At 56.4% G+C, this 23,331-nt stretch overlaps 2 protein-coding genes across 3 annotated transcripts in view; one reads left to right on the top strand and one right to left on the bottom strand.

Moving 5' to 3' along the window:
• Positions 1-23,331, top strand: part of vars2 (valyl-tRNA synthetase 2, mitochondrial) — a 43,282-nt gene that overhangs the window by 8,219 nt on the left and 11,732 nt on the right. The window contains exons 6-28 of the mRNA XM_059970841.1: positions 698-795; positions 1,937-2,018; positions 3,341-3,460; positions 6,540-6,648; positions 7,089-7,177; positions 7,340-7,430; positions 9,006-9,133; positions 9,315-9,418; positions 9,637-9,718; positions 11,894-11,970; positions 12,295-12,379; positions 13,345-13,450; positions 13,607-13,677; positions 14,137-14,262; positions 15,064-15,168; positions 15,325-15,393; positions 15,743-15,821; positions 16,038-16,165; positions 17,293-17,445; positions 17,633-17,842; positions 19,114-19,225; positions 19,783-19,955; positions 23,126-23,275. Of these exons, the coding sequence (XP_059826824.1) occupies positions 698-795; positions 1,937-2,018; positions 3,341-3,460; positions 6,540-6,648; positions 7,089-7,177; positions 7,340-7,430; positions 9,006-9,133; positions 9,315-9,418; positions 9,637-9,718; positions 11,894-11,970; positions 12,295-12,379; positions 13,345-13,450; positions 13,607-13,677; positions 14,137-14,262; positions 15,064-15,168; positions 15,325-15,393; positions 15,743-15,821; positions 16,038-16,165; positions 17,293-17,445; positions 17,633-17,842; positions 19,114-19,225; positions 19,783-19,955; positions 23,126-23,275 (2,547 nt within the window). The remainder of the gene's footprint in view (positions 1-697; positions 796-1,936; positions 2,019-3,340; positions 3,461-6,539; positions 6,649-7,088; positions 7,178-7,339; positions 7,431-9,005; positions 9,134-9,314; positions 9,419-9,636; positions 9,719-11,893; positions 11,971-12,294; positions 12,380-13,344; positions 13,451-13,606; positions 13,678-14,136; positions 14,263-15,063; positions 15,169-15,324; positions 15,394-15,742; positions 15,822-16,037; positions 16,166-17,292; positions 17,446-17,632; positions 17,843-19,113; positions 19,226-19,782; positions 19,956-23,125; positions 23,276-23,331) is intronic.
• The window catches only part of LOC132394555 (alpha-1,3-mannosyl-glycoprotein 2-beta-N-acetylglucosaminyltransferase-like), a 65,747-nt gene continuing 60,844 nt past the window's right edge, over positions 18,429-23,331 (bottom strand). For both annotated transcript variants that reach the window (XR_009512367.1, XR_009512368.1), the window contains one exon: positions 18,429-18,860. The gene's annotated coding sequence lies outside the window, so the exon portion shown is untranslated. The remainder of the gene's footprint in view (positions 18,861-23,331) is intronic.

Here is a 23,331-nt window from a genome sequence, read left to right as displayed (position 1 = left end):
GTCTCTCCTACTGTCGCAATCTTGTACTCTGCCTGTGTTGTTTCCAACGTGATGGTACAACATACATTCTCAAACTTCCGGTAATGTTCCTCCCCCACCCCCCACCTTATACCATTCCCCTCCCTTACCTTATCTCCTTACCTGCCCATTATCTCCCTCCGGTGCTCCTCCCCATTCCTTTCTCCTATCAGATCCGTCCTTCTGCAGCCCTCCATCTCATTCACCAATCGACTTCCCAGCTCTTTACTTCACCCCTCCATCTCATTCACCAATCGACTTCCCAGCTCTTTACTTCACCCCTCCCCCTCTCCCGGATTCACCTCCCACCTTGTACCTCATCCTCCCCTCCCATTCTCACTTTCCATTCCAGTCCAGCTGAAGGGTCTCAACCCGAAATGTTGGCTGGTTACTTGCTGCCTGGCCTGCTGAGTTCCTGCAGCATTCTGTGTGGGTTTCCTTGTAGGGGAGTAGAATATCCTAACCTCGGAATGAAGGAGTTTCTCTGGAGGGGTAAAGCTGCCTGGAGGCCAACTCACTGGGTATTTCAAGCAGAGATTGGAGAGTTTTTCATTTGTAAGGTTACTGAGAGAATGGCGTTAAGGAAAAACAACAGCCAGATCAGTGGTGGGGCAGACCAGACTCAATGGGCCGAATGGCCAGACTCAAGCCTCTCTTGACTGTCCTCCCTCGCCATCAGGTGGTGGTGGAGAAGACCCTGCAGCGTGAGCGTGGAATTAGCCGGCAGGACCTGTCACGCCACGAGTTCCTGCAGGAGGTGTGGCGATGGAAGGAGGAGTGAGTATCAGTCCCACAGTTCGAAAGCATGGGGTGGAGTCCCTCGCCGTCCCGGTCCGGAGGGGGTGGGGTCCCTCGCCATCCCGGTCTGGAGGGGGTCAAGGTCCCTCACCGTCCTGGTCCGGAGGGGGTGGGGTCCCTCGCCGTCTCGGTCCTGAGGGGGTCGGGGTCCCTCGCCGTCTCAGTCCTGAGGGGGTCGGGGTCCCTCGCCGTCCCGGTCCTGAGGGGGTCGGGGTCCCTCACCGTCCCGGTCCGGGGGGGGTCAAGGTCCCTCACCGTCCTGGTCCAGAGGGGGTCAGGGTCCCTCGCCGTCCCGGTCCGGAGGGGGTGAGGTCCCTCGCCATCCCGGTCTGGAGGGGGTCAAGGTCCCTCACCGTCCTGGTCCGGAGGGGGTGGGGTCCCTCGCCGTCTCGGTCCTGAGGGGGTCGGGGTCCCTCGCCGTCCCGGTCCTGAGGGGGTCGGGGTCCTTCGCCGTCCCGGTCCTGAGGGGGTCGGGGTCCCTCGCCGTCCCGGTCCTGAGGGGGTCGGGGTCCCTCGCCGTCCCGGTCCTGAGGGGGTCGGGGTCCCTCGCCGTCCCGGTCCTGAGGGGGTCGGGGTCCCTCGCCGTCTCGGTCCTGAGGGGGTCGGGGTCCCTCGCCGTCCCGGTCCTGAGGGGGTCGGGGTCCCTCGCCGTCCCGGTCCGGAGGAGTCGGGTTCCCTCGCCGTCCCGGTCCGGAGGGGGTGGGGTCCCTCTCTCTCCCGGTCCGGAGGGTTTACCGTTTCTCTCTCTCACAGCTGGTGCAGAGGGGGTGCATCGTCCCATCAGTCCTGATATGGTGGGACCTCTGGCTGCCCTGGTCTGGGTGGGGCCCCCACTATCCCGGTCTGGTACGGTGGGTATCGGAGTGGGGGCAGGAGCAGTTGGGAGACTGAACTCCTGAGGTGTCAACCCCATCTGGGATGTCGTGGCATTCCCCAGGAACCTCATCGCTGGTTTATGGGGTCCCTCAACAAGCCAGCCCTCCCACTCCCGTCATCCCCTCCCTCTGCTCATCTCCTTCCCTTTCCCTCTCCCAGCCCCACTCCTCTTCTCCCTATCCCTCTCTCTTCCACCCCCTGTGCATCCCCTGGGCTCTGCCTAATGTCTGGGTGTTGTTGGTAGGAAGGGTGAGGAGATCTATCATCAGCTGCGTCGCCTGGGCTCCTCGCTGGACTGGGACCGGGCCTGCTTCACCATGGACCCGGTGAGTGGTAACACACCCGCACGCCGAGCGTCTCTCTCTCGGGGAGGGGTACGTGGCGGGGGGTTTGAGTGTTCAGAACATCGTTCCTCAAACAGCAGAGGGAGCCAAGTACTTGAAAACCTATAAAGTGGACACTTGTCGTGATCAGACGGGTGAGGAGGAGGTGCTGAGGTTACAGGTTGAGGAGGGTCGATGCCTCGAGATCTCCTGCCTGGAGCTTCAGAGCTGATCCATGTTTATGAGATTATGAAGCACATAGGTCGGGCAGTCAGACTCTTCTTACTAGGGTGGTTCCATCATACCGGAGGACATGTTTTTAAGGTGAGAGGGGAAGGTATTTTACACAGAGTGATGGCTGCCAGGGCTGGAGAGGCGTGATGGTTTACAGCGCCAGTGCTGCAAAATGGCAGATGGACAAGTGTGCGGTGTTGCACTTCGGAAGGAAAAACCAAGGTAGATCATACAAGGTAAATGGTAGGGCACTGAGGAGTGCAGTAGAACAGAGGGATCTGGGAATACAGAAACAAAATTCCCTAAAAGTGGTGTCACAGGTAGATAGGGTAGTAAAGAGAGCTTTTGGTACGTTGGCCTTTATAAACCAAATTATTGAGTATAAGAGTTGGAATGTTATGGTGAGGTCGCATAAGGCATTGGTGAGGCCGAATTTGGAGTATTGTGTGCTTTTTAGTCACCGAATTACAGGAAGGATATTAATAAGGTCGAAAGAGTGCAGGGAAAGTTTACAAGGATGTTGCCGGGACTTGAGAAAAATGGTTCGGCACAGCCAAGCAGGGCCTTACGGCCTGTTTTTGTGCTGTGATGTTCTATGATTACTGTTCAGTTCCCAGTGCTATTTATAAGGATTTCGTGTGTTCCCCTCTTAAGCCTCCAGGGGCTCCGGTTTCGTCCCACATTCCAAAGACGTATGTGTTCACAAGTTGTAGCTATTTTGGCGCCAGAGATGTGGCAGCACTTGTGGGCTGCCCCCAGCACATCCTTGGACTGTTGGTTGTCGACACATTTCACTGTACCAAAAAGCCATTCTTTAACTACGCAGGGCATGGAGGGATGCGGAGCCTGTGCAGGCACAAGGGATGTAGTTGTATCTGGGACCATGTACAGCACAGGCATTGTGGGCCGATGGGCCTGGGCCGCGTTGTTGTCTGTGCCTCAATACCGTGTCTGCAGCCCATCCCATCTGCTCTTCTGAGGGATGATCATGTCTCGTCCTCTTTCTCCCAAGCTCTCATCAGACACTTTCACCTTTCTTCCCGTCCAGAGTCTCACCTCTCTGCATCTTCCCCCCCCCATCCCCCCCATAGGGTTACTGCGAGGCAGTGACGGAGGCATTTGTCCGCCTGCATGAGGCAGGCTTGGTGTACCGCGGGCAGGGGCTGGTGAACTGGTCGTGTGCCCTCAACTCTGCCATATCTGACATCGAGGTAGGTACCACCCCCACTCCCACCAAGGGATTGACGGCCAAAATCTCCCTACTAGAGTCTTCTGGAGAGTTAAAGAAAATCAGAATCGTTTTCCCCCGGGTTGAAATGTCTGATATGCATTGTACATAGAACATTGAAGCTCGTGATGTTGTGTCAAACTTTTAACCTACTCTAAGATCCATCTAACCCTTCCCTCCCAGATAATCCTACGTTCTGATCATTCATATGTCTTTTTAAAAGTTTCTTAACTGCCCCTAGTGGATCTATCTCTACCAGCACCCCTGGCAGGGTGTTCCACACACTTAGCACTCCGTGTAAAGAACTTGTCTCTGAACTTCCCTGTACTTTTAACCAGTCACATTAAAGTGGGTGGTGGTGGTTGGCTGTCTCGAAGAACAGTGGGTGATGATCATCATTACACGTCTGGGCGGAAGGTACGGAGATCCTGAGATGCCCAGTCGTCAAGATCCCTCTCTGGGCCTCACTGGTGGAGTCCAAGGAAAGACAAAGGTGCAACAGGTTTGGCAGCAGCTTGGCTGCAGGAACTGCCAGGGGGATGTTCAGCCAGCTGAGGGGCTCCACTCTGGATTTGCTGTCTGGGTTTACTCCCGCAGCCTTCATCTCTCACAAGGCAGTGGGGAAATTTACCCACAGCTGGGGGATCTGGTTCACGAGCACCAGGGCGTGTTCACACATTGATAGGACTGTGTGCTACGTGTGCAGGGGCCAGGCCTCCTCCCCACCCCGAGTCTGAGAGTGTGTCGTTAGTGAGGACATGAGGCTCGCTGTTGGAGAGGTTATGTACTGGCAGGGAGAGACTTTCACATTCAGCTCTCCTTTTCTGAAGACTGCTAGTCAGTGGAGTGACAAGCACTACCCACTACACTACCACACTAGACACGTCGCAACAACCATTTGGACACCATTTAAAAAATTTTCACCCTTGTATTAGTCATAAAGCTGAGGCGGGGGGTTCAGTTCAAAGGAGAATGTGTAATGGAAGTCTAAAGCAGAGAAAATAGATCCTAATGGACTGACTGCTGCCTCAAGAAAGCAGCCAACACCTCAGCGACCCCAGTCGTTCTCTTCTCCCCTCTCCCATTTGGTGAGATATAAAGACTTGAGAATCAGTACCACCAGGTTCAGGTTCTACCCCACCATAATGAGCTCCAGAATGGACAGCGTAATTGTGTCTTGTCTCCTGAATGGACCCTGTCTTCCCGTCTGTCTCGTGAATGGACCCCATCTTCTCGTCTGTCTCGTGAATGGACACGGTCTTCTCGTCTGTCTCGTGAATGGACCCCGTCTTCTCGTCTGTCTAGTGAATGGACCCCGTCTTCTCGTCTGTCTCGTGAATGGACACGGTCTTCCCGTCTGTCTCGTGAATGGACACGGTCTTCTCGTCTGTCTCGTGAATGGACACGGTCTTCTCGTCTGTCTCGTGAATGGACCCCGTCTTCTCGTCTGTCTCGTGAATGGACACGGTCTTCTCGTCTGTCTAGTGAATGGACCCCGTCTTCTCGTCTGTCTAGTGAATGGACCCCGTCTTCTCGTCTGTCTCATGAATGGACACGGTCTTCTCGTCTGTCTCGTGAATGGACCTTGTTCTCTCGTCTGTCTCGTGAATGGACACGGTCTTCTCGTCTGTCTCGTGAATGGACACGGTCTTCTCGTCTGTCTCGTGAAGGGACCCCGTCTTCTCGTCTGTCTCGTGAATGGACATGGTCTTCCCGTCTGTCTCGTGAATGGACCCCGTCTTCTCGTCTCTCTCGTGAATGGACCACGTCTTCTCGTCTGTCTCGTGAATGGACCCCGTCTTCCCGTCTGTCTCGTGAATGGACCCCGTCTTCTCGTCTGTCTCGTGAATGGACACGGTCTTCTCGTCTGTCTCGTGAATGGACACGGTCTTCTTGTCTGTCTCGTGAATGGACACGGTCTTCTCGTCTGTCTCGTGAAGGGACCCCGTCTTCTCGTCTGTCTCGTGAATGGACACGGTCTTCTCGTCTGTCTCGTGAATGGACCTTGTTCTCTCGTCTGTCTCGTGAATGGACCCCGTCTTCTCGTCTGTCTCGTGAAGGGACCCCGACTTCTCGTCTGTCTCGTGAATGGACACGGTCTTCTCGTCTGTCTCGTGAATGGACACGGTCTTCGCGTCTGTCTCGTGAATGGACCCGGTCTTCTCGTCTGTCTCGTGAATGGACCCCGTCTTCTCGTCTGTCTCGTGAATGGACCCGGTCTTCTCGTCTGTCTCGTGAATGGACCCGGTCTTCTTGTCTGTTTCGTGAATGGACACGGTCTTCTTGTCTGTCTCGTGAATGGACACGGTCTTCATGTCTGTCTTGTGAATGGTTGTCACAGCCTTTGTTCTTTGGCTCCCCGCTCTTCACTTCCTCTGTAACTGGAACACTATGTTCTGCTTTCCTTTTACTATCTCAGTTCCAAAGTGTGGAATGATCCTGTTTCCTGTGTGCTGCTATTCAACTTCCCCACTGGCCTTCAGCATTGTTTCACTGGACACCGAATCTGAACCCTCCAGCTCCCTCGCCTACACCAGGACTACGGTGGTTGGTGAAGGCGCCTCAGGCTGCTGTGGGTAGAGTTGTCCCTCTGCCCTGTCTCTGTCCTGTGAGGGGTAAGCAGCCCCCTTCCCTGTCCTGAAATTCCAGAAACCACCGCACTTGTTCCCTTGAGATCTTGAAACCTGACGCCCGCTCAGGATCACGATCCCTGACCCTCACTTGGGACCTTGACCGCTGATCACCCTACTCCACATCCTGATCACTAACCTTCCACTCTGAATCCTGACCATTGACCTCTGACCTCTCCACAGCTTGACCCTGACCTTCACTTGGGAACCTAACCTCTGACCCCACTGCTCTGTATCCTAACCTCTTACTTCCCACTGTACATCCTAACCCCTGAACTCCATTTGGAATCCTGACCTCTGTGCCCCTCAGTTCTACATTTTGACTCTTCCACTCCGTGTCCGACCCCCCCCCCCCCCCACCGTTCTGTATCTTGAACTCTCACCTCCCTCCTCTCCAGACCCTGACCTCTGGCCCTACTTAACTCTTCTCAGGTGGAGAGCCGGCCCCTGCGTGGACGCACTCCCATCTCGGTGCCTGGGTACCAGGAGCAGGTGGTCTTTGGAGAGCTGGTGAACTTTGCCTACCAGACCCAGGACGGGGGTGAGTGTGTGGGCACTGGGGGGAAGAGGAGGGCTTTGCAGGGCGGGGTGTCCACACACACACTCCCGGCGAAGTGGGAGCGATCCTGATTGGTGATGGTATTGGCTCCCGGGGGTGGTGGGTCACACTCTGTGTATTCTCCCTTTCTGGGACTGAGTAGGGAGCGTCGGGAGATGGGAGAGAGGACCATTGATTCGAGGGTCTCTGCAGGCACTGTGTCCATTACCAGCCTGGCATATGTGGTGCCCACTCCACCCTGGGTAAGGCTCTCGCACTGCCCAGCTTGGGCACCAGTCCAGAGGTGAGGACAGCTAGTCATTCCCTCTCTCCTCCCTCTTCCCTCCTCCTCCTCACACCCAACCCTTGCCCCTCCTGTCTCCCCTGCCCCCCTCCATCCCCCTCCACCTTCCCCAGCTAACGTCCCCCCTCTCTTGCCACAGGGGAGGAGATCGTTGTGGCGACCACGCGCCCGGAGACCATGCTGGGGGACGTTGCTGTGGCTGTCCACCCTGATGACCAGCGGTACACCGTGAGTTGGGGGGGGTGCCGGAGAAATGAGAGGGAGCTGTCACCGGAGCGAGGGTGAGGGAGAGGGGGTGGGTCAGGAGGATAGGGGAGGGGGAAGGGGAGATCAGGGGTTTACCCTGTATCCCGAATGCAGATACTGATCCTGTTCCCCCACCCCTACTAGCACCTCCAGGGGAAGTGTGTCCGGCACCCATTCGCCCACCGGCTGCTGCCCATCATCACCGACCCACTGGTTGACCCGGCATTTGGCACAGGTAATGCACGTCGTCCAACTCCCACCCGCGGGTCGACCCGTTGTTCGACACAGGCAACGCACCCACTCCCCCGCTGACCGTTCGCCCACCGGCTGCTGCCCATCATCACCGACCCACTGGTTGACCCGGCATTTGGCACAGGTAATGCAGGTCCTCCAACTCCCACCCACGGGTCGACCCCGTTGTTCGACACCCGCTGACCGTTCACCTGCCTTGACGACCGTCGCCCAGTTGCACTTCCGTCCACTCTGCTGAAGTGTTGAGAGAGGTTGGTGCCGAAACATATCAGCTCCAGCCTGAGAGGCGACTCGGATCCGCTCCAGTTTGCCTACGAGAGCAACAGGTCCACAGCCCTCAACCCTGCAACATCTGGACTGCAAAGATGCCCACATCTGGATGTTCTTTATCAACTGCAACTCAACATTCAGTACCATCACCCCCTCAGAACTAATCAATAAGCTCCAATGCGTCCTTGTGCAATTGGGTCCTGGGTTTCCTCACGCAGACCCCAGTCAGTTTGAATTAGCAACAACATCTCCTCCACGATCTCCTTCGGCACGGGTGCACCACAGGGCTGTGAGCTTAGCCCCTGCTCTACTGGCTTTATACGATGTGGCTGACCACAGCTGACCACCATATTTAAGTTTGCTGGTGACACCGCTGTTGTTTGCCGGATCAAAGGGGATGATGGATTCAATGTGAAGAAAGGAGGATGAAGATCTGGCTGAGTGGTGTCATAACAACAACCTCTCGCTCAACGTCAGCAAGATGAAGGGAGTGATTCTAGACTTCATGAGGGGGAAACTGAAGGTGCATGAGCCAGAGGTGGAGAGGGTCAGCAGCTTTAAATTCCACCATTACTGTTTCAGAGGTTCTGACCCAGACCCAGCATGTCAATGCAATTGTGAAGCAAGCACGACAGCATCGTACATCTGTAACTTTGACAAGCTTCTGTAGATGTGTAGTGGAGAGTGTATTGACTGGCTGCAGACAGCCTGGAAACATGAACGCCTTTGAATGGAAAATCCTACAAGAGGTAGTAGTGGCTGTGGTGCAGTACGTCACAGGTAAAGCCCTCCCCACCAACATGAAAAACAGCATCCATGATCAGAGATCACCGCCAGCCAGGCCGAGCTCTTTTCTCATTGCTGCCATTAGGAAGCAGGTAGAGGAGCCTCAGGACTCACACCACCAGGTTCAAGAACAGTTACCACCTCTCAACCATCTGGCTCTTGAACCAGAGGGGATAACTTCACTCACTTGCCCATCCATTGAGATGTTCCCACAATCAATAATCCCACTTTAAAGACTCTTTATCTCACGTTCTTGTTATTTATTGCTATTTATTTATACTTGCATTTGCACAGTTTGTTGATCTTTCATTGATCCTGTTATGGTCTCTGTTCTACGGGTAATGGATCTCTGGGTTGTCTGATAGTAAAATGTACTTTGATGTGCTTGCCGTGCGACCGCTCACCCCCTCCCCCACTGACCACTCGGCCGCGAGTGACCCTTCAACTCCCCTCCTGCCCCCCCCCCCGAGTGACGACTCTCCTCGACCCACCCACTCCACAGGTGCGGTGAAGGTGACTCCGGCCCACGACCACGCTGACCACCAGCTGGCCGTCCAGCACCGGCTTCCCCTTCTCACCGTCATTCAGGAAGATGGCACCATGGTGGCCCTGAGCAATGGCTGGCTGAAGGTAGGGCGTGGGTGCAGGGGGTGACGGTGGGTGGGAGGGTAAGGGAGCGAGGCCGAATGGGGAGTGGAACGTGAGGCAGGAATCAGGAGGGGAGGTGCCGAGGACGTCGGAGGTGAGGGATGAGGGCGTTACACTTTTAACTTTGCCCCTTTCTCCCCCCCGCCCCCGCTCCCGCTCCCAGGGTGTGAAGAGGTTTGACGCCCGTCAGCAGGTAGTGACGGCCCTGTCGGAGCGAGGCCTGTTCCGGGGATCCAAGGATCACGCCATGGTCCTGCGGCTCTGCAGGTGAGAGGCTCGAAGGGCAGCTCCTGGCTCTGCTGGGATCCTCACCCCCTGGGGGGGTTCGTGAACGATGGTGTTGGGGTTTCTGGAAAATTCCCCTCCCCAGTCCTCCTCAGCCCTCTCCCGATCGCTGACCCCCCCCCCCCCCGCTAACACGCCGATACTACCCCCCTCCCCACCCCTCATTTTCCCACTCCACTGACGGCCTGGTTTCCCCACAGCCGGTCGAGAGACGTGGTGGAGCCCCTGCTGAAGAGTCAGTGGTACGTGAGGTGTCGGCATCTGGCAGACAGCGCGATGGCGGTGAGTGAGGCTCCTCCAACAGGAATGGACAGCCCAGTGGGAGGTGACAGTGTGTGACTCTCTGCCCCACCCAGTCCCAGAGGGAGAGAGGATAGTGTGTGACCCACTGCCCCACCCAGTCCCAGAGGGGGAGAGGATAGTGTGAGACCCACTGTCCCACCCAGTCCCAGAGGGAGAGAGGATAGTGTGTGACCCACTGCCCCACCCAGTCCCAGAGGGAGAGAGGATAGTGTGTGACTGCCCCACCCAGTCCCAGAGGGAGAGAGGACAGTGTGAGACCCACTGCCCCACCCAGTCCCAGAGGGAGAGAGGATAGTGTGTGACTGCCCCACCCAGTCCCAGAGGGAGAGAGGACAGTGTGTGACCCACTGCCCCACCCAGTCCCAGAGGGAGAGGATAGTGTGTGACCCACTGCCCCACCCAGTCCCAGAGGGGGAGGATAGTGTGTGACCCACTGCCCCACCCAGTCCCAGAAGGGGTGGATAGTGTGTGACCCACTGCCCCACCCAGTCCCAGAAGGGGTGGATAGTGTGTGACCCACTGCCCCACCCAGTCCCAGAAGGGGTGGATAGTGTGTGACCCACTGCCCCACCCAGTCCCAGAAGGGGTGGATAGTGTGTGACCCACTGCCCCACCCAGTCCCAGAGGGGGAGAGGATAGTGTGTGACCCACTGCCCCACCCAGTCCCAGAAGGGGTGGATAGTGTGTGACCCACTGCCCCACCCAGTCCCAGAAGGGGTGGATAGTGTGTGACCCACTGCCCCACCCAGTCCCAGAAGGGGTGGATAGTGTGTGACCCACTGCCCCACCCAGTCCCAGAAGGGGTGGATAGTGTGTGACCCACTGCCCCACCCAGTCCCAGAAGGGGTGGATAGTGTGTGAGCCACTGCCCCACCCAGTCCCAGAAGGGGTGGATAGTGTGTGACCCACTGCCCCACCCAGTCCCAGAAGGGGTGGATAGTGTGTGAGCCACTGTCCCACCCAGTCCCAGAAGGGGTGGATAGTGTGTGAGCCACTGCCCCACCCAGTCCCAGAAGGGGTGGATAGTGTGTGACCCACTGCCCCACCCAGTCCCAGAGGGGGTGGATAGTGTGCGAGCCACTGCCCCACCCAGTCCCAGAAGGGGTGGATAGTGTGTGAGCCACTGTCCCACCCAGTCCCAGAAGGGGTGGATAGTGTGTGAGCCACTGCCCCACCCAGTCCCAGAAGGGGTGGATAGTGTGTGACCCACTGGCCCACCCAGTCCCAGAGAGAGGATAGTGTGTGACCCACTGCCCCACCCAGTCCCAGAAGGGGTGGATAGTGTGTGACCCACTGCCCCACCCAGTCCCAGAGGGGGTGGATAGTGTGTGAGCCACTGCCCCACCCAGTCCCAGAGGGGGTGGACAGTGTGTGAGCCACTGCCCCACCCAGTCCCAGAAGGGGTGGACAGTGTGTGAGCCACTGCCCCACCCAGTCCCAGAAGGGGTGGACAGTGTGTGAGCCACTGCCCCACCCAGTCCCAGAAGGGGTGGACAGTGTGTGAGCCACTGCCCCACCCAGTCCCAGAAGGGGTGGATAGTGTGTGAGCCACTGCCCCACCCAGTCCCAGAAGGGGTGGATAGTGTGTGACCCACGGTCCCACCCAGTCCCAGAAGGGGTGGATAGTGTGTGACCCACTGCCCCACCCAGTCCCAGAAGGGGTGGATAGTGTGTGACCCACTGCCCCACCCAGTCCCAGAAGGGGAGGATAGTGTGTGACCCACTGCCCCACCCAGTCCCAGAAGGGGTGGATAGTGTGTGAGCCACTGCCCCACCCAGTCCCAGAAGGGGTGGATAGTGTGTGACCCACTGCCCCACCCAGTCCCAGAGGGGGAGGATAGTGTGTGACCCACTGTCCCACCCAGTCCCAGAGGGGGTGGATAGTGTGTGAGCCACGGGCTTTGGGTGGAAGCCCTCGGACTCAGCTGCCTGGGTCCCCGGTTGTATTTTCTGAATTAGACCGAGCTCAGTTCCTCGGGCCGGGTTACAGTCATTCACGGTCTCATCAGATTGAGGTACTGGGTGATCCTGTGAACCCATGAGGAGAGGAGCCTGCAGTTCCCCACAGACATCGGTGTGGAGGGGGGGAGACTGAACTCCTCTGTGTCTGTTTCTCTCTGACCCCCACCTCTCACTGACCCGTCTGCCCCACAGGCCGTGGACCGTGGAGATCTGACCTTCATTCCTGCCTCCCTGAACAACATCTGGAACAGCTGGCTGTCTGACATCAGGTTGGTGGAGGGGTGGGGCAATTGTGGGGGGTGGTGGGGTCTCCGTGGACTGAGTTCCCAGCTGCTCCCCTCCGACAAGGTCTTGTTTGGGTCCCTCTCTCTCACCCTCCACCACTCCCTCCCTCTGTGCCCCCCCTCTGTTGACCCCCTCCGTTGCCCCCCTACATGCCCTTCCATTGACCCCATCTGATGCCCCTCTCTTTACCCTATCCTGTTCTTTTGCTATGCCCCACCAACGCCATCCCCTCACCCCTCGACTCTCCCTTCCTTGTAATCTGGGAGACCATGTCAGCACAGCCTGACCTCTGACCTCTTGCCTTCTAGTGATTGGTGTGTGTCTCGGCAGCTGTGGTGGGGTCACCAGATTCCGGCCTATCGCGTCTCGCTCCCCGGATCACATGACCCCAAGGTGCGTGTGTACGACCTGGCGACCATTCACCTTGCTCAGCCAAGCAGGCGGGTCCTGGTGATGGGGGTTGGTCGTCAGGAGAGGGAGGGGGCAAGGGGAAGGGTGTCAGGGGTGACGAACGGAGCTCGTCTCAGAAATCAAATCAGTTTTATTGTCACTGAGTCACACAGCAGCAAAACGCTCTTTGGCCCAACTCGTCAATGCTGTCCCGTTTGTCTGTGTCTGGCCCTTATCACCTTAACCCTTTCCAATCTGTGTCCCTGTCCCAAGGGCCTTTTAAATGTGAGTGACCAGAGAGGGGAGTGGAAAAAGAGAGAAGGGCGGGGAGAGAAATCGATGTGTATGCCATCACGGGGGAGGCTGCAGTCGAAGACATATCCAGGGTAATGCGAGAGGTGGTCTGTAATGTTCCATTGCTGAGGTAGGATTAAGGCTGTGCATGTGGATTCACCAACCTGAAAATGTACACAAAATGTTGGAGGAACTCAGCAGGTCAGGCAGCATCTATAGTCCGTCCCCCGATTGGGGCTGAAACCCTCCAGTAACACTGCAGAATCTCTCGAGTCTGTGATCGTAGCTATTCCTGAAGCTCAGTGTGGCACTTCAGGCTTCGGAAGCAATGAGGAGAGGGCATGGCCTGGATGGTGAGTGTCAGCACCTCGAGGCAGTGTCTCCTCCAGATGTTGTCAGTGGTGGGGAGGGCCGTGTGCGCGACTCTCCACAGCCTCTTGTGTCTCTGTGCTCAGAATTGCTGTACTAGGCCAGGAGGGGTGAGGAGGGCAGCCGGGTAACCATGGGCAGTGCGAGTCTGCTGTCAGGGAGGGAGGGGATTGTTATGGGGTGGTTTGAGATTCAACCTGGGGTACGGGACAGAGTACGTGTAGGTTAGGGTGACAGGGAAGGGTTGCTGTGTGTGTGTGTGCGCGCGTCTCTCTCTCTGGTTGACTCTCCCTCTCCCGTTACAGGATGACTCGAGCGAGCTGTGGGTGGTGGGTCGTACAGAGGATGAGGCCCGAGGGAAAGCTGCGAGACAGCTCGGCTGGGAGGAGAGCAAGATCACGCTGACACGGGGTAGGAGGGGGGGTGGGTGGTGACGCCCGTGCTGTGTCCACGTTCGTACAGCTGCTCGTTCACCGTGTGAATGTTTGCATGCGTTTGTCTCTGCACGCGTGTGTATGTGCTTTCCAGGCAGTGTGAGTGACCGTGACGGTGCTGTCTGTCCCACAGATGCAGACGTGTTGGACACTTGGTTCTCCTCAGCCCTCTTCCCCTTCGCGGCTCTGGGCTGGCCACGGGAGGTGAGTCACGGGGAGACTGTTGCCCCCCCCCCCCGCAACTAACCTCCCCTCACTTCCTCCTTCCTTCCTCTTGCCTCTGCCGAGCCCCATCTCTGCCTCCGGCGTCCAATCACCTCCTGCGGTCCCTCCACTGAGAGCATCCAGCCGCACTGCGAGACCAGAGGATGAGATTCCCTCATCGTTGCCTCCCTCGCCCCCCACCCCGTTCCAGCCTGTTCTCTGTTCCAGCCTCCCCCTCACCCGGTCCCCCGCCCACTCATCCCTATTCTCGAGCATCTTCTCCCCTACCCCCTCCAGCAGCTCTACTTCTGGACCAACCAGGGACGCTGCTGGGGCCGCAGCTGTGACTACACCTTTGGACGTTCGGGGCGGTCCCCATCCCCAGGGGAGGGGGTGATGCGAGTCAGGACGTCTAGACAGCCGGCTGGGAGCTGACCCTGTGTTTCTTTCAACCAACAGACGACCGATTTGAAAACTTTCTACCCAAACTCGCTGCTGGAGACGGGCAGCGACCTGATCTTCTTCTGGGTGGCCCGGATGGTGATGCTGGGCCAGTGGCTGACTGGGCAGCTGCCCTTCCCTCAGGTGGGCTGGAGGGGGAGGAGGCTCGCAGCCTGGAGGGTTAATGGGGCTTAATGCCACTGTTTCAGTCTGTGAATGAGTGTGTGTGTATCTGTTTTTGTACCTGCCCATTTCTATACAGATCTGTGTCTTTGTGTTTCTCCCTACTCACTGTTCTGCCCCTTGCCTACCTCCATATATTATATTATTTATTTATTTATTTATATTATTTACTTGTTTAAGCATATCCAAAAGTCTCTTAAAAGACCGTATCATATCCACCACCACCACCATTGCCGGCAGCCCATTCCACACACTCACCTCTGAGTAAAAATCCCACACACTCACCTCTGAGTAAAAATCCCACACACTCAACTCTGAGTAAAAATTCCACACACTCACCTCTGAGTAAAAATCCCACACACTCACCTCTGAGTAAAAATCCCACACACTCACCTCTGAGTAAAAAACTTACCCCTTTGTACCTACTCCGCAGCACCTTAAACCTGTGTCCTCTTGTGGCAACCATTTCAGCCCTGGGGAAAAGCCTCTGACTATCCACACGATCAATACCTCTCATCATCTTATACACCTCTATCAGGTCACCTCTCATCCTCCGTCGCTGCAAGGAGAAAAGGCCGAGTTCACTCAACCTGTCCTCATAAGGCATGCTCTCCAATCGGGGCAACATCCTTGTAAATCTGCTCTGCAAGCTGTCTTTCTCCATACACAAGTGTGTGTCTTTCTCCTGCACCCACGGGTAAACGTTGCATGTCACAGTTCCCACCTGCCTGCACCCTGACCCCTGTTTTCCCCGCCCCACAGGTCCTCTTCCACCCTCTGGTGAGGGACGCCCACGGTCGGAAGATGAGCAAGTCCCTGGGCAACGTCATTGACCCGCTGGATGTGATCAATGGGACCTCGTTGCAGGTGGGTCTCTGCTCCGTGTGGGTGTAGGGGGAGCGAAGGAGACATACTCAACCCTTAACCTTCTCCCTCCCTCCCCCACGGCTCTGTAAGCCTGCCAGTCCGTCATCCCGTGATTTCTGTCCGGGCGGGGCCAGCACTGACTTTCATCTCTTCCAGCGTCTGCAGGAGAAGCTCCAGGAGGGGAACCTGGATCCTCGGGAGAGACGCATCGCCCTGGAGGGGCAGGTAGGTGTGGGCGACCCTCAGGAGGGGCATGTGGGTGGTTGAGACTCCCTCAGGAGGGGGAATTGCACGTGAGGAACCCTTGAGAGAAGTCACAGAGCGGGTGAGGGTGTCTGCATCGGGATTGGGGTTGGGGGGTGAGGTTTTGGTGGGGTGGGTTGAAGGTGAGGTTGTGCTGGTAAGGGGGGGTGAAGCTGGGTGCTGGAGGTGTTGTCAGACTGAGGGGTGGGTGGGAGTGGTGATGTGTTGGTGGGGGGGAATATTGAGAGAGGAGCTCGGGGCTGAGATTGGGAGGGGTGAGGGAGTGGGTGGATACAGGATGGATCACCTCACTGTGATGTTGTGTTGGCAGTGCCGGGATTTTCCACAGGGAATCCCGGAGTGCGGATCGGATGCCCTGCGTTTCGCCCTCTGCTCCCACCGGTGTCAAGGTAAGGAGAGGGGAACTGGGGGAGAGGGGTGTGCTCGTTTGGGTAATAACCCCTTTCCCGTCTCACCCCCCTCCGGTTCACTCTCACCAGTCCCCTAATCCCCATCCTGTCCATCCCCCTCACCCTCCCACCCCATCCCGCCCTGTTCTCCATCTTGTCTAGTTGCTGCATCACCCAGGTCTCCCCATCTCCCACTTTTGCCCCACCTCACCCCAGGTGAAGACATTAACGTGGACGTTGCCTCATTCCTGAACGCCCGACGGTTCTGTAACAAGATCTGGAATGCCATGAAGTTCACCCTCTCCGTCCTGCCCAGAGATTTCCGAACACTGCCGCTGGATGAGGTGCGGGCACGAGGGGCGACGGGAAGATCCGGGGGTTGGGTGGGGGGAGGCACTGGCCAGATCCACCTGCTGGGTGGGGCCAACTCTATCCACGATGGTGCAGGGTCTCACGGCAGGGGTGACGTCTGGTGGAATCTCGTACTGGGAGGACGTCTGGGGTGCTCGAGAATGGGGTGGGCCGCTCGTCCCAGCGGACAGAACCTTTGGGGGGAGCCTGACAGTGGCTGGGCTGCAGTGAGTGGAGGCAGGGGCAGGAGTGAGGGAGAGTGTGTGTGTGTGTGTGTGTGTGTGACAGGGACGGCCACGGTGTGTGGGTGTGGACGGTCCCCGGGATGTCCGGATGGGGGAGACAGGGACGGCCATGGTGTGTGGGTGTGGATGGTCCCCGGGATGTCCGGATGGGGGAGACAGGGATGGCCACGATGTGTGGGTGTGGATGGTTCCTGGCAGGTCCGGATGGGGGAGACAGGGACGGCCACGGTGTGTGGGTGTGGACGGTCCCCGGGATGTCCGGACGGGGGAGACAGGGATGGCCATGGTGTGTGGGTGTGGACGGTCCCCGGGATGTCCGGACGGGGGAGACAGGGACGGCCACGGTGTGTGGGTGTGGATGGTCCCCGGGATGTCCGGACGGGGGAGACAGGGACGGCCACGGTGTGTGGGTGTGGACGGTCCCCGGGATGTCCGGATGGGGGAGACAGGGACGGCCACGGTGTGTGGGTGTGGACGGTCCCCGGGAGGTCTGGATGGGGGAGACAGGGATGGCCACGGTGTGTGGGTGTGGACGGTTCCTGGCAGGTCCGGATGGGGGAGACAGGGACGGCCACGGTGTGTGGGTGTGGACGGTTCCTGGCAGGTCCGGATGGGGGAGACAGGGACGGCCACGGTGTGTGGGTGTGGACGGTCCCCGGGATGTCCGGACGGGGGAGACAGGGACGGCCATGGTGTGTGGGTGTGGACGGTTCCCAGGAGGTCTGGATGGGGGAGACAGGGACGGCCACGGTGTGTGGGTGTGGACGGTCCCCGGGAGGTCTGGATGGGGGAGACAGGGATGGCCACGGTGTGTGGACGGTCAGGATTCAAGGAGCGGACAGTGATCTTGTGCGGCATTGACCTGTGGTGTGCAGGTGGAGGGGACGGCCGCTATCGATCGGTGGGTGCTGGGGAGGCTGCAGCGTACTGCTGGCGTGTGTGACCGCGGATTCCGGGAGCTTGACCTGTCGCTGGTCACCGGGGCCCTTCACCGCTTCTGGCTACACGACTTGTCCGATGTCTACCTGGTGAGTGTGGCGGGGGTGGGGAAGAGAATCTCAGTCCCTGTCTCTCTGACCCCCTTCACCCCCAGATATTCTTTCCCCTCGCCTTCCCCCCGGACTCTTGATTTCCATCTCAACCCCCTGGACCCCTTTCCCCCTTGTCTAACTCTCCTCTGCTTCCCTGACTTACCCCGTTCTTTGCCCTCTGCAGGAGTGTGTGAAGCCGGCTCTGCGTGGAGAAGACAGCCGTTCTCGGGAATCGACCCTCCAGGTCCTGCACGCCTGCGCTGACCTCTCCCTCCGCCTCCTCTCGCCCTTCATGCCCTACCTGACCGAGGAACTGTGGCAACGCCTGCCAGGCCAGGAGCTGCAGGCAGAGCCCAGCGTCTGCCTCGCCCCGTACCCCAACCCTGGGTGGCTGGTAGGAGACTGACCTGGGCTGTGGGTGGCAGCGTGGTGCGAGTGGGTAAAGGGGTCTGGAGGGACAGTTCGTTTCGTCCTGCTGTGTCGGGAGACCAGAATCAGAACTGCTGGTGGATGCCTAGCTGGAAGAGAGGCCTTTCGGCCTTTCAAATCTCTGCTGAGCACCAACCCTTTGTCAAATTTGAGGTTGCAGTGTCATGAATGAGTACATGTCTGCTCAGGTGCAAGGGAAAGCTAACTTGCAGCAGCACCACAAGTAAAGAGCGTTCACAAGAAAACCACACACAACTTTTAAAACATAAATTATACCCCAGTGGATTTCAGTCCTTTCTAACACACTTCCTTTGATACTCGAATATCCCCAGTCCCCGAGTGTTTCTGATTACTCTTAATTTATGCCCCACCCTCCTATGTGTCACCTTCTCATATGCCCCCGAACATCTAAATTTACGACATCGGCAGGTTCTCCAACATCAACCCCCCCGTTATACACTAAGACAATTCAAGCAAATTTGTCAGACATGATCAGACTTCCATAAAATCATCTGACAAGTTTCAGTTATTTTCAGATTGTCTAAGTGACAGAGGTTAAAGTTGAGTTTAATGTCTGAAGTGCGTGTGTGCTCGGGTGCAATGATAAACTTGTCAGCAGCAGCATCTCAGGGACACGACGTTTGAGGCACAGCATTTTCATGGAAAAACATGAATTGAACATATATTATGCACAATCTTTGCAAGAACAAGTCAATTATAACAAGAAGTCTGTTTAGTGCAAAGTGTTCATACTGCAGGAGCAATTGGGATTGTGCAGGTTGGCTCCTGGTGTGGGACTTCAGGCTCCTGTACTTTGGGAGCTGCGAGAAGATGCCGAGGTCTGGGTGCTGACCCTGCTGAGGCGGCAGCTCCTGTAGATGGTGGGGAGGGATGTGCCGGTGATTATCGGGCAGACTCCACTGCTCTTCATAGCTTCATTCCAGGCCGTGATGCAACCGGAGACGGTGCTTTCGACAGTACGTCTGTGGAGGTTAGAAAGTTTTCGGTGAAAAAAGGGGGTGCCGAGGGGGAGGAGGAATTCATCCACACTCAGAAGCTCTGACTAGTGATGTCCAGTAGGCAATGAGGCCCTTCTGCCCCTCCAGTACCTGCTCACAGCCGGTGCTTTGGGTTCACCTGCTCCGAAAGCAGGCAGACGGATGGGCCGAGTCTTGGTGTGGTGGGGTGGGAGGAGTGACAGGGGCAGTGGTAACACGGCGTCTTCTCTTCCCGCAGCCAGACTGGAGTTGCCCCCAGCTGGAGTCGGACTTCCTGCTGGCACAGGAAGTGGTGCGCGCGGTGAGGGCACTGCGGGCAGATTATCAGCTGACCAAGGCACGGCCGGACCGTAAGTGGGGTGGGGACCCTAGGGAACTGGGGAGCTGGGGAGGAGGCATCAGGAACAGCATGGGGGGGTGGGGGAGAAGGCCAGGCGATGAATGGCCACAGAGTGTGGGCATAGCAGGGGAACTCAGTGGCGAGGGTCAGGAAATGCACGGATATGGGGGGAGAATATTTGGGGAGATAAATATCTGGGTATGAACTGTGGGCAAATCCATATCCCCCTTTAGTCCCACACCTCTCCATCAAGCCCTTTCCTTCAAATCCACTCCACCTTCTGCTATCGGGAGGAGGAGGCCAATGATCTGCGCCGCTTGCGGCAGTAACAAGAGGTTTTGGGGAGGTGGTCTGCGGGGGTGGAGACCCATCAGGTGTTGGATGGAGTTAAATCACAGTTGTACAGCAGACAGGCCTTTTGGCCCATCTGGACCGTGTCAGCTGAGGTTCCCACCCTACTCTGGTCCAGATTACTGCCTGGGACATGGTGTATGGCAGCTCCCCCCTCACCCCACCCTCCCGACACCCACCCAGAATGAGAGTTGCCCCGTCTGTATCTCTCCACAGTCTATATCTGCTGTCAGGAGGAGGAGGCTGTTCGTCTGCACCCCTTCCTTGGGCCCCTGCAGACACTGTCACGCTCAGGACGGGCAGAGTTGCTGGACCCCGGTGTGAACCCACCCGAGGGATGCACGATGGCCGTGGTCAGCCAGTTCTGCCAGGTCCACCTGAATCTCCAGGTAGGTGGGAGGGATCTCTGACCCGTCTCAGAATCCCCCCGATCTCTGACCCGTCTCAGAATCCCCCCCGATCTCTGACCCGTCTCAGAATCCCCTCTCTCTCTCTGACCCGTCTCAGAATCCCCTCTATCTCTGACCCGTCTCAGAATCCCCTCTATCTCTGACCCGTCTCAGAATCCCCCCCGATCTCTGACCCGTCTCAGAATCCCCCCGATCTGAGCCGTCTCAGAATCCCCCCGATCTCTGACCCGTCTCAGAATCCCCCCGATCTCTGACCCGTCTCAGAATCCCCCCGATCTCTGACCCGTCTCAGAATCCCCCCGATCTCTGACCCGTCTCAGAATCCCCCCGATCTCTGACCCCTCAGAATCCCCCCGATCTCTGACCCGTCTCAGAATCCCCCGATCTCTGACCCGTCTCAGAATCCCCCCGATCTCTGACCCGTCTCAGAATCCCCCCGATCTCTGACCCGTCTCAGAATCCCCTCTCTCTCTCTGACCCGTCTCAGAATCCCCTCTATCTCTGACCCGTCTCAGAATCCCCTCTATCTCTGACCCGTCTCAGAATCCCCCCGATCTCCGACCCGTCTCAGAATCCCCCCGATCTCCGACCCGTCTAAGAATCCCCCCGATCTCCGACCCGTCTCAGAATCCCCCCGATCTCCGACCCGTCTCAGAATGCCCCCGATCTCTGACCCGTCTCAGAATGCCCCCGATCTCTGACCCGTCTCAGAATCCCCCCTCTATCTCTCACCTTGCTCAGAATCCCCTCGATCTCTCACCTGTCTCAGAATCCCCTCTATATCTCACCTGTCTCAGAATCCCCTCTATATCTCACCTTTTTCAGAATCCCCTCTATTCTGTGAATCTGACGACATTTGTGGGAAAGTTATTGGATTGTATTCTAAGGGACCAGATATATAAGGATTTGGATAGACATGAACATAATATAAGAACATAAGAAATAAGAGCAGGAGTAGGCAATCCGGCCTATCGAGCCTGCCCCGCCATTCAATAAGACCATGGCTGATCTGTCCATAAACTCAGCTCCATTTACCCGCCATTTCCCCATAACCCTTAATTCCCCTACAATGTAAAAATTTATCTAATTGTGCCTTAAATGTACTCAGTGAAGAAGCCTCAACCGCTTCCCTGGGCAAAGAATTCCACAGGTTCACCACTCTCTGAGAATCTAGAACCCCTAGTTCTAGTATCACCTACCAATTGAAGCAACTTCTATCTTATCTATCCCTTTCAAAATTTTGTAAGTTTCTATAAGATCCCCTTTCATTCTTCTGAATTCCAGAGAGTATAGTCCCAGGTGACTCAATCTCTCATCATAGGTTAACCCTTTCATCCCTGAAATCAGCCTGGTGAACCTCCTCTGCGCTGCCTCCAAAGCCAGTATATCCTTCCCCAAGTATGGAGTCCAGAACTGTACATGGATTGATTAGGGAGAGTCAGTATGGCTTCCTGTGCAGTAGGTCATGTTTAACCAATCTTATGGAGATTTTTTCAGAAGTTACTAGGAAAGTGGATGTAGGCAAGGCAGTGGATGTTGTCTACATGAACGTTAGCAAGAAATCTGGCAATGTCCCACGTGGGAGTCTGGACAAGAAGGTTCAGTCGCTCGGCATTCGGGATGAGGTAGTAAATGGGATTAGTGGGAGAAGACAGAAAGGGTAGTAGAGGGTTGCCTCTCTGACTGGAGGACTGTGACTAGTGGTGTGTCACAGGGATTAATGCTGGGTCCTTTTTCTTTGACGTCCATATCAATGATAATGTGGTTAACTGGATCAGCAACTTTGCGGTTGACACCAAGATTGGGGGTGTAGTGGATGTGAGGAAGGAGGCCATCATGGCTTACAGAGGGATCTGCGTCAGCTGGAAAAATGGCCAATGGAATTTAATGCAGTCAAGTGCGAGGTTTTCACTTCAGAAGGTCCAGCCAGGGTAGGTCTTACACAGAGAACGGTAGGGCACTGAGGGATTTGAGAATATAGGTCCATAAATCATTGAAACTGGCATCACAGGTAGATAGGATTTATAAAGCAAGCTTTTGGCACATTGGCCTTCATAAATCAGTGTATTGTGTGCAGGGGCTGGTATGTTAACTTGAAGTTGTATAAGACATTGGTGAGGCCGAATTTGGAGAATTGTGTAGTTTGGTCACCTACCTACAGGAAAGATGTAAACAAGGTTGAAAGAGTGAAAGGATGTTCCCTCGTTTAGAGGACCTGAGTTTTAAGGAAAGATTGAATAGGTTAGGGCCGTATTCTTTAGAACGTAGAAAACTAAGAGGAGATCTGATAGAGGTATGCAAAATTATGAGGGGTATAGATAGGGTCAATGCAAGCAGGCTTTTTCCACTGAGGTTGAGTGGGACTACGACCAGAGGTCATAGATTAGGGTGAAAGGTGAAAAGTTTAAGGGGAACATGAGAGAGAACTTCTTCACTCAGAGGGTGGTGAGAGTGTGGACTGAGCTGCCAGCACAAGTGGTGCATGTGAGCTCGATTTCAATGTTTAAGAGAAGTCTGGGTAGGTACATGGATAGTAGGGGTATGGAGGGCTATGGTCCAGGTCATCGGGAGTTGGCATTTTAAATGGTTTTCAACATGGACTAGATGGGCCAAAGGGCCTGTTTCTGTGCTGTACGACTCTGTGACCATCCCTGTGAAACCTCATACCGAGTTGGGGTGGTGGTATATCTGAGAAGTGATGTGTTGCATTGGAGAGGATCCAGAGGCGGTCCTCAAGAACAGTCCCGGGAGTGAAAGGGTTAATGAAGGCTCTGGGCCTGTACTTGCTGCAGTTCAGAAGAATGAAGGGGGATCTCATTGAAACCTATTGGATAGTGAAAGGCCTGGATGTGGAGGGAAGTCTAGGACAGGACACAGCCTCAGAGTTGAGGGGCATCCATTGAGAACAGAGTCAAGGAGGAATTTCAGTCAGAGGTTAGTGAAGCAGTGGAATTCATTGCCACAGACAGCTGTGGAGGGGTTTTTATTTCAAGCAGAGATTGATAGGTTTTTGCTTATTCAAGGTTACAGGGAGAAGGCAGGAGAATGGGGTTGAGAGGGATAGTAACTTTGCCATGACCTTCCTCTGTGACCCCTCTCAACCCCTTCCCCTCTGATCTTCTCTCTCTCTCTCTTTTTCTCCCCCATAGGGAGCCAGGGACCCCCGCAGGGAGCTGGAGAAGCTGAGGGTAAGACGACAGCGGCTGGAAGCTGAGCTGGAGGCAGCGGTCGGTCGGACACAAGCGGCCGGGTACAGGGAGAAGGTTCCGGAGAGGATCCAGCTGGAGCACACACAGAAGGTGGTGATAGGGATGAGGACAGATTGTGCTGGGGGAGGGGATTCTGATGCGGGAGG

Source organism: Hypanus sabinus, chromosome 5 (assembly GCF_030144855.1).
Source record: "Hypanus sabinus isolate sHypSab1 chromosome 5, sHypSab1.hap1, whole genome shotgun sequence".
In the NCBI taxonomy this organism is placed as follows: domain Eukaryota; kingdom Metazoa; phylum Chordata; class Chondrichthyes; order Myliobatiformes; family Dasyatidae; genus Hypanus; species Hypanus sabinus.
The sequence above is the reverse complement of the archived record's forward strand: the minus strand, read 5'-3'. Positions and strand labels throughout refer to the sequence as shown.